The sequence below is a fragment of the Rhinopithecus roxellana genome, chromosome 18 (assembly GCF_007565055.1).
Source record: "Rhinopithecus roxellana isolate Shanxi Qingling chromosome 18, ASM756505v1, whole genome shotgun sequence".
NCBI lineage: Eukaryota > Metazoa > Chordata > Mammalia > Primates > Cercopithecidae > Rhinopithecus > Rhinopithecus roxellana.
In genome coordinates this window covers 39,581,947-39,599,169 of record NC_044566.1, presented here as the reverse complement: position 1 = coordinate 39,599,169, position 17,223 = coordinate 39,581,947, and the positions used below count along the sequence as shown (strand labels likewise).

Below are 17,223 nucleotides of genomic sequence, written 5' to 3'. Positions count from 1 at the left end.
GAAACAGCAGAGGGCTGTGCAGACTCGAACGACTCTGTCTGACAGCATTGAAGAGAGCAGTGGATCTCCCAACACGGAGGTTGAGATCTGAGAACGGACAGACTGCCTGCTCAAGTGGGTCCCTGACCCCTGAGTAGCCTAACTGGGAGACATCCCCCACTAGGGGCAGACTGACACCCCATACCTCACAGGGTGGAGTACACCCCTGAGAGGAAGCTTCCAAAGTAAGAATCAGACAGGTACACTCGCTGCTCAGCAATATTCTATCTTCTGCAACCTCTGCTGCTGATACCCAGGCAAACAGGGTCTGGAGTGGACCTCAAGCAATCTCCAACAGACCTACAGCTGAGGGTCCTGACTATTAGAAGGAAAACTATCAAACAGGAAGAACACCTATACCAAAACCCCATCAGTACGTCACCATCATCAAAGACCAGAGGCAGATAAAACCACAAAGATGGGGAAGAAGCAGGGCAGAAAAGCTGGAAATTCAAAAAATAAGAGCTCATCTCCCCCTGCAAAGGAGCGCAGCTCATCGCCAGCAACAGATCAAAGCTGGTCAGAGAATGACTTTGACGAGATGAGAGAAGAAGGCTTCAGTCCATCAAACTTCTCAGAGCTAAAGGAGGAATTACGTACCCAGCACAAAGAAACTAAAAATCTTGAAAAAAGAGTGGAAGAATTAATAGCTAGAATAATTAATGCAGAGAAGGTCATAAATGAAATGACAGAGATGAAAACCATGACACGAGAAATACGTGACAAATGCACAAGCTTCAGTAACCGACTCGATCAACTGGAAGAAAGAGTATCAGCGATTGAGGATCAAATGAATGAAATGAAGCGAGAAGAGAAACCAAAAGAAAAAAGAAGAAAAATAAATGAACAAAGCCTGCAAGAAGTATGGGATTATGTAAAAATCAACAACAAAAAAAGAGAATTTTAGACCAATATCCCTGATGAACATCGATGCAAAAATCCTCAATAAAATACTGGCAAACCGGATTCAGCAGCACATCAAAAAGCTTATCCACCATGATCAAGTGGGCTTCATCCCTGGGATGCAAGGCTGGTTCAACATTCGCAAATCAATAAACATAATCCAGCATATAAACAGAACCAAAGACAAGAACCACATGATTATCTCAATAGGTGCAGAAAAGGCTTTTGACAAAATTCAACAGCCCTTCATGCTAAAGACGCTCAATACATTCGGTATTGATGGAACGTACCTCAAAATAATAAGAGCTATTTATGACAAACCCACAGCCAATATCATACTGAATGGGCAAAAACTGGAAAAATTCCCTTTGAAAACTGGCACAAGACAGGGATGCCCTCTCTCACCACTTCTATTCAACATAGTGTTGGAAGTTCTGGCTAGGGCAATCAGGCAAGAGAAAGAAATCAAGGGTATTCAGTTAGGAAAAGGAAAAGTCAAATTGTCCCTGTTTGCAGATGACATGATTGTATATTTAGAAAACCCCATTGTCTCAGCCCAAAATCTCCTTAAGCTGATAAGCAACTTCAGCAAAGTCTCAGGATACAAAATTAATGTGCAAAAATCACAAGCATTCTTATACACCAGTAACAGACAAACAGAGAGCCAAATCAGGAATGAACTTCCATTCACAATTGCTTCAAGAGAATAAAATACCTAGGAATCCTACTTACAAGGGATGTAAAGGACCTCTTTAAGGAGAACTACAAACCACTGCTCAGTGAAATAAAAGAGGACACAAACAAATGGAAGAACATACCATGCTCATGGATAGGAAGAATCAATATCGTGAAAATGGCCATACTGCCCAAGGTTATTTATAGATTCAATGCCATCCCCATCAAGCTACCAATGAGTTTCTTCACAGAATTGGAAAAAACTGCTTTAAAGTTCATATGGAAAGAAAAAAGAGCCTGCATTGCCAAGACAATCCTAAGTCATAAGAACAAAGCTGGAGGCATCATGCTACCTGACTTCAAACTATACTACAAGGCTACAGTAACCAAAACAGCATGGTACTGGTACCAAAACAGAAATATAGACCAATGGAACAGAACAGAGTCCTCAGAAATAATACCACACATCTACAGCCATCTGATCTTTGACAAACCTGAGAGAAACAAGAAATGGGGAAAGGATTCCCTATTTAATAAATGGTGCTGGGAAAATTGGCTAGCCATAAGTAGAAAGCTGAAACTGGATCCTTTCCTTACTCCTTATATGAAAATTAATTCAAGATGGATTAGAGACTTAAATGTTAGACCTAACACCATAAAAACCCTAGAAGAAAACCTAGGTAGTACCATTCAGGACATAGGCATGGGGAAGGACTTCATGTATAAAACACCAAAAGCAACAGCAGCAAAAGCCAAAATTGACAAATGGGATCTCATTAAACTAAAGAGCTTCTGCACAGCCAAAGAAGCTACCATCAGAGTGAACAGGCACCCTACAAAATGGGAGAAAATTTTTGCAATCTACTCATCTGACAGAGGGCTAATATCCAGAATCTACAAATAAATCAAACAAATTTACAAGATAAAATCAAACAACCCCATCAAAAAGTGGGGAAAGGATATGAACAGATATTTCTCAAAAGAAGACATTCATACAGCCAACAGACACATGAAAAAAAATGCTCATCATCACTGGCCATCAGAGAAATGCAAATCAAAACGACAATGAGATACCATCTCACACCAGTTAGAATGGCAATCATTAAAAAGTCAGGAAACAACAGGTGTTGGAGAGGATGTGGAGAAATAGGAACACTTTTACACTGTTGGTGGGATTATAAACTAGTTCAACCATTATGGAAAACAGTATGGCGATTCCTCAAGGATCTAGAACTAGATGTACCATATGACCCAGCCATCCCACTACTGGGTATATACCCAAAGGATTATAAATCATGCTGCTATAAAACCACATGCACACACGTGTTTATTGCGGCACTATTCACAATAGGAAAGACTTGGAATCAACCCAAATGTCCATCTGTGACAGACTGGATTAAGAAAATGTGGCACATATACACCATGGAATATTATGCAGCCATAAAAAAGGATGAGTTTGCGTCCTTTGTAGGGACCTGGATGCAGCTGGAAACCATCATTCTTAGCAAACTATCACAAGAACAGAAAACCAAACACTGCATGTTCTCACTTATAGGTGGGAACTGAACAATGACATCACTTGGACTCGGGAAGGGGAACATCACACATCGGGGCCTATCATGGGGAGGGGTGGGGGGAGGGATTGCATTGGGAGTTATACCTGATATAAATGACGAATTGCTGGGTGCTGACGAGTTGATGGGTGCAGCACACCAACATGGCACAAGTATACATATGTAACAAACCTGCACGTTATGCACGTGTACCCTAGAACTTATAGTATAATAAAAAAAAAAAATTAGCTTTTCGTTATTATTTTGCATTATTAAAACCTTTTTTATTGAAACCGTTTATAGCTTAGAATAGATTTAGCAATATTCTGAATGGATAATATTAACAAGCGTAAAGAAAAATAAAATTTCTTTTTCAGGAGAACAAATTAATTGGGTAAATTAATACAGAAATAACAATTAGTTTCAGAGAAATTATGGAGGGCTACCTTTTGCTAAAACGTGACAGCATTATGGGGAATGATCTGTATAGACAGATTATCTTCCTCAATTCATTCTCCATATTCAAAGGCCAACATCTTAATCGGATATAGTAATGTGTTCTATAACCCATATGGGAAGTTATTTGATTTTAACTTGTGCCATGTTACATGAAAATTGTTTCTTTCAATAAACTATCTTAAAAATATATATAGAAAAATTCTGGTAAATATTTTGCTGCAGAATTCTCAAGGGGAATATATGCAAGACACTACAGTCCAAAAATTATAAGTAATCATATGTACTGGAAAAAGTACATTTTTGCAACATAAGACATCTAAAAGACATTTTAAAAATTATCAGAAGTCATCATGTAATTATTAAGCCTGAGTTGTATGAAAAGTGACTTTAGATGTTTCTCTTCTTTCTATTAGATAATTATGTTTAGAATGCAGTTTTAATATTGATACTGAATATAACACAGAAAAATATTTTTAAACTCATAACCTTGCTGCATCTGTAAAGATATTTTCAGTAACCATTAGGAAGTAGTTGAATGTATCATTTTGATTTTGAAATTATTCTAGTCCAACTATTCACCCTCCTTAATGAGCCCATTCTGCAAGGAAATCATCACAGCTGCAAGAAATATAAGAATCACATAATAAGGCACCTAGAGTTTCAAAATATTGTGGCAAGAATATATTCCTTTAGAAGTGGAAGCATAAAGTATGAATATTTTCCAGGAAAACATGGATACTTTCAAAACATAGATATTTAAAATAAACAATCCTGGGAACATGTTACTTTCTAAACAATTTAATTTAATTATAGTTAGAGATGTTTGAGAGAGGAATTTAAGTTTTGAGAGTAATGACATATTTTACACTTGTTCTATCATTCTGCTTGCAATTCTTCATTTCTTAGGTTCAGTGACCACCCCTAAGACAGACCATCCTGATCATTTGATTTATATACCAACTAAAATGTATTAAAACTTTATCGTTTGCCAAGCACTGTTATATGCATTTTCTATTTAATCTTCACACAAATGCTATGAGTTATATACTCTTTAAGGATGAGGATACTAGGACTCAAAACATTTAAATATCTTTCTCTGATGTCATACCGGTGGTGATATTGTTTGGCTCTGTGTCTCCACCCAAATCTCATCTTGACTTGTACTCCTATAATTCCCATGTGTTGTGGGAGGGACCCCGGGGAGATAATTTGAATCATGGGGACGGTTTCCCCCATGTTGTTCTCATGGTAGTGAATGAGTCTCAGGAAATCCAATGGTTTTATCAGAGGTTTCTGCTTTTGCGTTTTCCTCATTTTCTCTTGCTGCCACCATGTAAGAAGTGCTTTTCACCTCCCGCCATGATTCTGAGACCTCCCCAGCCATGTGCAACTGTAAGTCAGATTAAACCTCTTTTTCTTCCCAGTATCGGGTATGTCTTTATCAGCAGCATGAAAACGGACTAATACAAGTGGTAACAATCGGTTGGGATTAGGGCCCAAGAAGGTAGACTCCTAAACCAGAACTCATTGGCATTTTTCTCTGTCCCTACCTCTGATAGTCTCACGAGCAATAACTTGGTTAATTAAAGGATAGTAATATATAAAATCCTTCAGTATTTGTATGTTTATTGCTGTGTATAGTAATATATTTTTAATTACAAAATGTTTCATATTTCTGTGAAAGCTAGATTACAATATTTTCACTAAGGATAGTTGAATTTATCTTCATAATTGTGTTCCTAAGTTTCAATTCATCAGCAATATAGAAGACTTCTCAATTCCTAATGTTCTTAGCAACATTTGATATTGTCATGCTTTAAACATTTTTAGTTGGCTAAAACTTTCTCCTAAAGATGTTTTATTTTAATATACTGGTTGTTCTACTTACTAACTCTATCGAACATTTTTGTATGCTTATAGGATCTTTATATATTGCCTTTCATGAATTTCCTGTTTATATTGTCCCTCAGGCTTGAGTATGAAGACAGCAATATCAATTACAATGGTTTGCAAAAATTGAATGACTGCAATGAATCAGATTCTGTTCTAAGTGTTTTACATATTAATTATTATTATCTTCATAACACCATGAGATAATTATTCTAGTTGTCCCCAGTTTAAAGTAAATAAATTACAATATAGACAGAAATAGAAACCTGCCTATATAAATGGTAGCTGTAGAGGAAACTCTTACTGACATATAAACAAAAACTAAAACATTAATGATAATCAATACAGTTGATTATATTATTAAATGTTTACATTAAAAATAAAGTTAAAAGCTAACTCACACATTTAACTTCTGGCCTTGTGGAGTATCTGCTATCTGAGTAAGCTTCCTAATATGTATAACTGTAAAAGCTAAATAAAACACACAAATCAAGTTCTTGAAGTCATCAGAGAGAAACTAAGGAAGCCTGGACTTGAGAACAGGATGTGAAAGGGGTGAGAAGAGTACAAAGGTTGACTCAACATTTGTTTCTACTTTCTCCATGCATTTCTGGAGAAATGTATTTATTTCTTCCTTCTCCAGTCAAAAAGTCAAACTGAAATCTGGCATCTAGGGCTAGCTACAGTCTCTGAATGACAGAGGCATCAATTAGAATTTAGCCCTTTTATGAAGGCTCACACAATGTGTCAAGATCCTGGAAAGAAAGGAAGGAAATCACTAGGTAGAAAAGTCCTAGACATCTATCGGTTTTTCATATGCTTCAGAATAGCTTTTTTCCTTGATATTATTAGCAAATCTTGGTTATTCATGTGGTCTCTCATTTGTGGGAGCCTTATGTGATAATCTTACTACCTGTTTGACAAACTGAATTATATGTGTTCTCTCAACAATAAGGTGACACGAGGAAAAGGAAAAAAAATGAAATATATTACTCATAGAACAATAAGAGCAACAAAAATATTGGAGAAAGAAAATGAGAAAAAAGTTGATGAAACAAGAAAATATTAAAATTGTATCTAATAAAATCAATTATTACATTGAGTATAAATACATTAAATAACCAAAGTCAAAGATTAGCATATTGGAACCGAAAGAAACTTAGTGTAGCTGATTAATTAGATGAATTAGAATTTATCTAATTCTTAGTGTTGCTGATTATTAAATTAATTAATTAATGTAATTATTAATTACACTATAGAGCAATACGCATTACTGGGAAAAAGGAAATATTTGACAATTATTTGCAACAATTAATTCAGCAAGAAGAATTTTAAATGTCAAATATGTATCCGTATAATGTCATTGAAATAAAGCAAAATAGAGAACTACAATGTATAGTAAATATATTGAAATAAATACAACTGGCATTATTCTGGAATGACATAATTGTTTACATAGAAAATACAAAAAATATGTGGATTATTGTGACAATTATTTATAAATATTTCACAAGGCTACTGGATATAGTCAATACATAAAAACTTATTTTCTTTCTATTTATTGATGGAACAAATAAAAAATAAAAAATGCCAATTGCAATAGCATAAGTAAATCAAATGCAAAATGATCATTTCAGTAATAGATATAAAAAGTTATAATAAAAGTTTCAAACAAACATTACTCAGGAAGTTAAAATCTTAATAAAATGAAGTTATATACCATGTTCTGATTAGAAGAGACAATGTTGTAAATGTATTAATTATCTAAAAAATGTTATGTATTCAATACCATCTCAATCAAGATTTTATCAGTAACTTGGGGGAAAATTGGGAAAATTGCAAAAACAATTCATATGAAATACCAAAGGGATATTAATTTTTATATTTATAATGTTTTAAAATTTAGAACAACCATTTTTCATGTTCTGTTCGAGAAATACTTGTCTTTCTCAAAAGACATTGTTATGCATATCTATTTTAGTTATGCTTGTCCATTGTATTCTGAAAAGATTATTGTTTTAATTTTTATGTTTAATTATATGATCCATCTAGATTGACTTTTGTGTATTGGCCATGGTCCATTTTTATATTTTTGGATATCAATTCCACCAATGTTAAATTTTTTTGTTAATTTTATTTTTAAAATTAACAAAGAATTTATATTCATAATATTTAAAATTGATTACAAGAACTGCTACAAATTGATAAGATGATGTAATTAATAAGAGATATTCAGTTAAAAATGAAGAGGTTTTTAACAGGCTTTCACAGAAAGGGATATTCAAGTGACTAAGAATCACATGAAAAAATGCCTAGTTTTATCAGTCATCAGCTTGGTGAAAACTAACAGAATGATGAGATACAATTACTCACTCACCAGAATGACTAAAATTAAAATGTTTCACAGTGACAAGTTGTGAGAGGTTATCAGAAAACGAAGTTCCTCTCCTTTACTGAGGGAAATAAAAATCAGTAAAAAAAGAAAAAAAGCTAGAAAACTTTTTGATACATTTACTCAATTTCAGTGTAACTATATTCTATGACCCAGACATTTTACATCTAGGTAAAGTGAATTCATATGTGCATCAAAAAACTGTACATTTCAGCTTTATTTTAAAAATATTAGAACTGGAAACCATGCAAATTTTCATCAACAATAGCATGGAGCTATAAAAGTGTCATAACTATATAGTGTAATAATATATGTAATTTAAAAATGTTACTATCTCACCTAATTTCTGAATAAAAATGTCACAGATACAACTTTAAAGGAATTTTTTAAAAAATTATATTAATTTATAAGTTCAAATCAGGAAAAACTTCTTATATGAGGAATTAATTCAAAAATTATTGTTACCTTTTGGGAGGTATACTGACTGGGAAGTTGCATGAGAGGTTTTGGAGTGGAAGTGATAGTCGGTAGGTATACAGTGATATTCTTGTAATAAAATACCATCAAACTGAACACTTACAAGTTTTCATAACATATACAATGTAATTTAATATATATTTATATATTATATATTAATGTAATGTACGTATATATATTATACTTCTGGTGAAGCATTTTTATAAGGCCAAGTAACCTCCAGCAATTAAGAAAAACAAGGCACATATGGATGATATTTGCAGGATATATAACTTAGTAGTAACCAGAATGGATTAAACCATGTGCAGAACCTATTTTTCAATCCTATATAAATATGCACTTGGTCAGAAATATGAAAGCCAATGATTAGCCCATCCTCCTAGAAACTTTGTCCACTCTTACTTTCCAAATACCAAAAGCTTCTGATTTTCCTCTTACCTATCTGGCCATTTCTTCTCTATTTTTTTGTTTTCTCTTCATGTAACCAATACTAGAGCTAGTTAAAGCTAGATTATGGTCTCTGTTACATTCTCTCTTCATACTATCTTCCTAACTGATTATATCTAGGATTACGATTTTAAAAGCCATATAATTGTCGATAACTCCAAAATTTTTACATATACCTCTAACACAGTCTTGAACTGTAGGCATGTATATTTAACTGCCTATTTATTTGCCCCATTTAAATGTGTAATAGTACCTTTAAACATGATATATCCAAAATGGAGTTCTCAAATGTTCCCCAAAAATAATTTTCAAGTTTTTCTGCCCTTTAAACTTCTCAATTGTTTAACCAATTTATCTCTAATTTAATCTTTATTCTGTTTGTTGTTGTTGTTATTTTTGTTTTTGTTTTTTTTTCTGAGACAAAGTCTCACTCTGTTGCCCAGTCTGAAGTGTAGTGGAACAATCTTGGTTCAGCTAATTTTTGTATTTTTAGTAGAGATGAGGTTTCGCCTTGTTGGCCAGGCTGGTCTTGAACTCCTGACCTCAAGTGATTTGCCCACTTCAGCCTCCCAAAGTGTGGGGATTACTGGGGTGAGCCACTACGGCCGGCCCTGATTTGTCCTTTCCATCCATACACCCCTATGCATTCTGTTAATAAATTCGAACAGCAATACTCTCAGAATATATTTCAAATATTTTCACTTTTCTCTGTTTAAACTGAAACCTGTTAATTCAATCTACTACCTTCTACTTTTTGAATTTCTGAAATTTTCTTCTAATCATCTCCCGACTGCCACCTAACCTAACCTGACTCCAATCAATTCGCTATAAAACATCCAGAATAAATTTGTCATAGCAGTCATATCTGTATTATTAAACATGTCTGTGATTTTCCATTGCTCTTACAACAAAATTTAAATTTGTTAACTTTATTAAATTATCCTAGTGATCTGGTCCTTTCAGATAGATATCATATTCTCCAGAAAAGCATAAATCAATCAAAATATTTTCTACTCAATCTAAGTCACACAACCTATCCTAAAATCTAATCTGTATCTAATTGGTGCTCAGTAAAAAGTTGATTTCAGCATCTCTTTGACAACTTCACTGATGTTTTCACTTTAATCTCCATGTAGTTAATTATTGTTGATACATGTGTCTACCTATAGTTCTCTAAAAAGCCTATGAGATATATCATCTCCTTTTGAAATAACCTCAACCTTCACATTTATGCATCCTTTCTAATCCCCATTTCCTACCTAATGAAAGAATAAGATTTGAAGTTTGTGCTTTTTAATTTTAACTATGCCTGCACTCAAAACACGATCCCTCTATATGCATATGATTGTGTAAAATAACATCCCTAAGTTGAATGTGTGTTGTAGAACATTTTTAATGTTATTCAGCTACATTTTTTATTAAATTATAATTGTATAATTGTGTAATATGTGTGAAGCATGCTTACTTATTGGGAACAATGCACGTATTCCATTTTAGTTGATTCATTGACTGCTATAAGAGCTCACTGTGGGCAGATACTTTGTCTGCCTAATTCATCACTGTGTCCTCAGTGCCAATAATGATTCCTGACACATAAAAGTCGTTCAATGAATAATAGTTAAATAAATGAATGAATAAATGAGTTGTCATTTTATTTTTACATCAGTTTTGGGAGACAGTTCTTCATGGGTCTCTCATATTTCTGCACATCTTTAAAGTCAAGTTATTTAGTGCCCTTTGTTCCAGAATATATTTAAAAGGATGTTGTTTTAACAGAAAGACAAGGAACAGAGAGATATTTCCTGTCTCCAAAATAAAATGCAGTCATGCTTAAAAGCATCAAGATAATATCTCCTTCCAGAGCAATGGGTTTGCATGTTTATTGGCCATTATAAATTATAGTTATTTTCCATAATACAATCTACTGCATGTACAGGTTTCAATTAACCCTTTTCAAAGCAAAAATTGTATGAGACAATTTTAAACAGGCAAGGAATATTTTATTGAAGGCTTGCAATAAGGAAGAGAGGACAAAACTGTGACTGAACTACACTCTTCTAAAACAAAGGTGATAGAGTTTTGGGGAACTAGGTTGGGTAGGTGGATCATACCATAGGCAATCTGTGTTTGCTAATTGGCCTTACTCAAAGGAACAGACAACTTTCTTCTACCTTTCTTTCAAAAGGTAGTTTTATAGCTTGAGGCAAAGTACCAACTGAAGTTAGGCTCCTATACTTTCAGGAGTCTGGGAGATAGAATACCTTAACGACTACATTTCAAAGGAACAGCAGCTCCCAAGTCCTTGAGAAAGACAGTCCTGGGTTGTGAAACTGGCAAGGGGTTTTATCAAAGGTTTACATCTAAAAGAAGCAGAGAAATAATTTACAGTTATAAGTTTTCTAAAGTAAATGCTCTAAGGAAAATGAAGCCAGGGCTCTAGACACAGGAAGAAACTGTCTAAAGTTTGATCAAGAGAAGGGAAACATTAAGGCCATGTTGATTACCTTCTTTGGATCACCCTATGGGAATTGGGGCTTGGGGAACCAGCAGCAGAAACAAAAATTGTTGATACTCTGACTATTGCTGTTGCTATGACTAATAAACTGTATTTCTTCTTTGATCCAGGAGTCATGTCTTAATCAATATGCATAAATTTGTGGCAGTCTAATTTGTCAGCTTAGTAGTAGGGTAAAAATCACAGATGCTTCAGACTTCTTTATAATCAGTCTCAAATTGTACCCTTTTAGGAAATATTCATCAGAATTTCTCAACAGCTAAAGAGAGCACATCAATATTAACATGATATTTAAATAGTTAGCAACTGTTGAGCATTTAAGAAAATTTATTTATGAAAATATGAGTTTACTAGAAAAGCAATGAGTACTAGCTGTATGTATCTTCCCATGGATGGCTCTCTATTAATTGTATTTGTTTTAATTGCTTGTGTTTAGTAATTTTAGCTGATAATATGAAAGATGTCATATTTTCTAAGTTTTATATAAGTTTATTTTAACTTAATTTGGGGAAGCCAAAGCACAGAGAATACTATTCTGAAATTCAAACTGGTAATATTACATTGCTTTAAGGTAACATTGTTGTAAGTAACAAAGTATTTTAAATAGCAGTGTAGAAATGCTCTTTAAAAGTAGAGGCCCAAGACATCTTACCTTTGATTTTTAGTATCCGTTTCTTCATATGGTCATAAACATGGGAATTAGTATTATTTTATAAAGCATCTAGGTCATAATTCTTATTTTTGGCTCCCAATTTTGTTTTCACTTTAATGGAGTGATTCAATTAATGGTAGGTAGTTTCTACGAGATTACAATAGTTTTTTAACAACTGAAGTTGTTTATTTTTTTCTAAGTTTATGGTATTAGGGACACATAACAGGAGATCTACCCACTTAACAGATTTTTAAATGTTCGATATGATGTTAACTATAGTCATAACAGTCATTTATCTAATGTTTTAGGTGTAACAGTACTTGAAGGCCCTATTTACGCTGTGGGAGGCCACGATGGCTGGAGCTATCTGAATACAGTGGAAAGGTGGGATCCACAGAGTCAACAATGGACATTTGTAGCCAGTATGTCAATTGCTCGGAGCACAGTTGGTGTAGCAGCATTGAATGGCAAGTAAGTACATTTTTTTCTCATTTTTTTAATCTTAGAAAAAAGGTTGTTGTGTAAATATTATTTGAAAAATAAGTTTTAATATGCTGGTAAAAATTGTTTTAAAACATTTTAAGCTGTTGATATTTTTAAATTGAGAAATAAAGACTGGTGCTCTCGCTATAGACAATGGAACCCAAAATTTCTTCACATTAATTGATTATTAAAGAAGTATCAAATATATTTCATGGGAAAATTGATATCATTTTTGGAAAACCATTTGAGTAGCCTTCAAAAAACTACTCAAATCTGGTATTCAATATATCTTTCTTTGCATAATTACACTAGGTTATTTTTCAAGCATCTTCATTGCTATCCCTCTAAGTCAAGAATTCTCAACCTCAACACTATTGACATTTGAGGCTAGGTGAGTCTTTGTTGAAAGAAGTATACTGTCCTGTGCATTTCAGAGTGTTTAGAAGTGTCCTGGATTTCTACCCACTAGATGCCCCTCACTCATCACCTCAGTGTGACAAGCAAAAATATCTCCAGATACTGCCTAATATTTCCTGGAAAGTGGCAAAATACAGCCCCTGTCTTCCCCATGAGAACCACAGATCTAAATAAAACTAGTGTCACGTCTTGCCTAGACAACTGCAACAGCTTCTATTCTGATCTTTTTACTTCTTTTCTCTGCAGTATTATTTATGAAAGCTTCCAGATAAATCCTTTTACAAATGCAAACAATAAGTCAGTCTTCTTCAAGGACTTGTCTTTTATGTTATATGTTGATTTAAAGTCTATTTTGTCAGAAACTAGGATTGCAACTCTTGCTTTTTTCTGTTTTCCATTTGCTTGATAAATTTTCCTCCATCCTTTTATTTTGTGTCTGTGTGAGTCTTTGCATGGGAGATAGGTCTCTTGAATACAGCACATCGATGGATCTTAACTCTTTATCCAGCTTGCCATTCTGTCTTTTAATTGGGGCATTTAGCCCATTTATATTTAAGGTTAATATTGTTATGTGTGCATTTGATCCTGACATCATAATGCCATCTGGTTAATTTGCAGATTGTCTATGTAGTAGCTTCATAGTATCACTGGTATGTAGAGTTAGGTGTGTTTTTTTAGTGGCTCATAACAGTTTATCATTTTCATATTTAGTGCTTCCTTTATGAGCTCTTGCAAAGCAGGCTTGATGGTGACAAATGCCCTCAGCATTAGCTTCTCTGAAAAATATTTTATTTCTCCGTCAATTATGAAGCTTAGTTTGGCCAGCTATGAAATTCTAGGTCAGAAATTATTTTCTTTAAGACTGTTGAATACTGGCCCCCAATCTCTTCTGGCTTATAGGGTTTCTGCTAAGAGGTCTGCTATTAGTCTGATGGGCTTCCCTTTATAGGTGACCTGGCCTTTCTCTCTGGCTGCCCTTTGCATTTTTTCATTAATTTCGACCTTGGAAAATCTGAAGATTCTGCATCTAGGGGTTGGTCTTCTTGTGGAATACCTTACTGGGGTTCTCTGGATTTCCTGAATTTGGATTTTGGCCTGTCTTTGTAGGTTGGAAAAGTTCTCCTGGATGATATCCTGAAGTGTGTTTTCCAGCTTGGTTCTGTTCTCTCCATCTCTTTCAGGTAACCCTATCAGATGTAGGTTTGGTCTTTAAACATAATCTCATAGTTCTTGGAGGTTTTGTTCATTCCTTTTTATTCTTTCTTCTCTAATCTTATCTGTCAACCTTATTTCAGCAAGATAGTCTTCAAATTCTGATATTCTTTCTTCTGCTTGGTTTATTCATCTGTTGATACTTGCGTTTTCATTGTAAAGTTCTATTGTGATTTTCAGCTCCATCGGGTAATTTATTTTCTTCTCTAAATTGGTTATTCTGGTTAACAGCTCCTGTAGTGTTTTATTATGGTTCTTAGTTTCCTTGCAATGAGTTGAGGCATAATCCTTTAGCTCAGTGAAGGGTATTGTTACCCATTTTCTGAAGCCTGCTTCTGTCAATTCGTCCATTTCAGCCTCAGCCCAGTTCTGTGCACTTGCTGGAGACATGTTGCTATCATTTGAAGAAGAAGCACTCTGGCTTTTTGAGTTTTCAGCATTTTTGTGTTGATTCTTTCTCATCTTCATGGGTTTATCTACCTTTGATCTTTGAGGCTGTTGTCCATTGGATGGGGTTTTTATGGGGTCTTTTTCATTGATGTTGTTGTTGTTGTTGTTGTTGCTTTCTGTCTGTTTTTCTTTTAGTGGTCAGGCCCCTTTTCCATAGGAATGCTGCAGTTTGTTGGTAGTTCACTCCAGACGCTATTTGCCTGGGTCCCTCCCACCCCTGGAGATACCACCATTACAGGTGGCAGACCAGCAAAGATGGCAGCTTGCTCATTCCTCATGGAGCTCTGTCCCAGAGGGACACCAACCTGATGCCAGTCTGAACACTCCTGTATGAAGTGTCTGGAGACTTCTGTTTGGAGGTCTCACCCAGTCAGGAGGATCAGGATCAAAGAGCCACTTAAATAAGCAGTCTGACTGCAGCTTGGTGGGGCAGGTGTGCTGTGCTGGGGAAAATCCCCCTCGTCTGGGCTGCCCTAACTCTCTAGAGCCAGTAAGAAGAAAAGACTAAGACTGCTGAGGCATGATACTGCAGCTCCCCTCCTCCTATGGGCTCCTCTCAGGGATATCAGAGTTCTCTTCATAAATCCGTGGCTGAGGATGCTGAAATTCCCATGAGGAGGTCCCCTCTAGTGAGAAGGAGTGGATCAGGGTACTGCTTAAATAAGCAGTCTGGCCACGAACTCTCCCAGTCACTGTGTTCCCCTGTGAGAAATTGCTCCCAGTCCAGATCACCCAGTCTTGCTGGCACCAACAGCATAGGGAAACAGTTGACTGGAGCACAGTGATGGCAGCAGTCCCTCCCTCTTGGGAACTCATCTTGTTAGGCAGTCTCTAGCCTGCTGTGCTAGCTGGCAGAGATTCCAAGCCAGTAGGTTTTAGACTGTGAGTTTCTGTGGGAGTGAGGCCACTTGTCTCCCTGGCTTCAGCCTCCTTCACACGGGAGTGGACAGATCTCCTGCCTCATGGGAGTTTCAGAGAAAATACTCCTGTATCCCAGTGCCAGCTCCAGTGGCGCCCACTCAAGCAGCCACCATGAGTCTGCACAGCTTTGTACTTGTGACAGAAGGCCCTGGTGGTGTGGGCTTTTAAGGGGACCTCCTGATCTGGGGATTGCAAGGGGATTGCAAGGATCTGTGGGAAAAGCATGGTTTTCAAGGAGGGATAGCACAATCCCTCTCCACCTTCTTTGACTAGGAGAGGAAGCTCCCAGTGCCCTTCTTGTACAGCTCCAGGTGGGCCCTTGCTGCACCCTGCTTTTTCTCACTCTCTGTGGGTTGCACCAACCACCTAGTCAGTCCTAATAAGAGAAACTTGGTACCTCAATTAAGGATGTAGAATTCACTTGCCACTTTTATCTTCTCACTAGCAGCTGAGAGTAGAGCCATTTCTATTTGGCCATCTTGGCTACTCCGTACTACTGTATTATTCTTATGCCTTTGCATCCTCACAGCTTAACTCCCAGTTATGAGTGAGAATATACTATGTTTGGTTTTCCATTCCTGAGTTACTTCACTTAAAATAATGATCACCAATTCCAACCTGATTGCTGCAAATGCCATTATTTCATTTCCTTTTATGTCTGAGTAACATGGTATACATATATATCATAATCTCTTTATCCAATCATTAATTGATGGGTATTTGGGCTGGTTGCATATTTTTGCAATTGCAAATTGTGCTGCCATAAACATACATATGTAAGTATCTTTTTCGTATAATGACCTTTTTCCTCTGGGTAGATGCCCAGCAGTGGGATTGCTGGATCAAATGGTAGTCCTACTGTTAGTTCTTTAAACAATCTTCACACTGTTTTCCATAGTTGTATTAGTTTACATTCCCACCAGCAGTGTAAAAGTGTTCCGTTTTCACCACATCCATGCCAACATCTATTACTTTATTTTTGGATTATGATCATTCTTGCAGGAGTAAAGTGGTTAAATCCACTGTGGTTTTGATTTGCATTTCCCTGATCATTAGTGATGTTGAGAATTTTATCATGTTTGTTGCCCATTTGTATGTGTTCTTTTGAGAATTGTCTATTCATATCCTTAACCCACTTTTTAATGGGATTGTTTGTTTTGTTCTTGCTAATTTGTTGAGTTCCTTGTAGATTCTGGATATTAGACCTTTGTTGGAGGTGTACGTTGGGAATATTTTCTTCTGCTCTATGGGTTCTTTGTTCACTCTGCTGATTGTATCTTCTGCAGTGCAGAAATGTTTTAATTTAATGAAGTTCCATTTATTTATCTTTGTTTTAATAGAATTGGCTCATAAAAAGTGAATTAACACTGTATATGTGTATACACACAGATATACATATAAAATTAATAAATATTCACGTTATACATTTTGTTTAATGCAAAGATAAAGCATATTCCTTATAATAACTGTTTTTCAAAAATTCTTTTGGTTAGTTATCTTCTAAATTGCTTTTTTATTTTAATGAAGTCTTGCTCAGTCACCTAGACTGGAGTGCAGTGGCCGATCTCAGCTCACTGCAAGCTTCGCCTCCCGGGTTTATGCCATTCTCCTGCCTCAACCTCCCGAGTAGCTGGGACTACAGGTGCCCGCCACCACGCCCAGCTAATTTTTTGTATTTTTTATTAGAGATGGGTTTCACTGTGTTAGCCAGGATGGTCTTGATCTCCTGATCTTGTGA

General features: G+C 35.5%; 1 protein-coding gene across 2 annotated transcripts in view; it reads left to right on the top strand.

Moving 5' to 3' along the window:
• The window catches only part of KLHL1 (kelch like family member 1), a 446,132-nt gene that overhangs the window by 393,240 nt on the left and 35,669 nt on the right, over window positions 1-17,223 (top strand). For both annotated transcript variants that reach the window (XM_030922205.1, XM_030922204.1), the window contains one exon: window positions 12,311-12,473. In XM_030922205.1, the coding sequence (XP_030778065.1) occupies window positions 12,311-12,473 (163 nt within the window). The remainder of the gene's footprint in view (window positions 1-12,310; window positions 12,474-17,223) is intronic.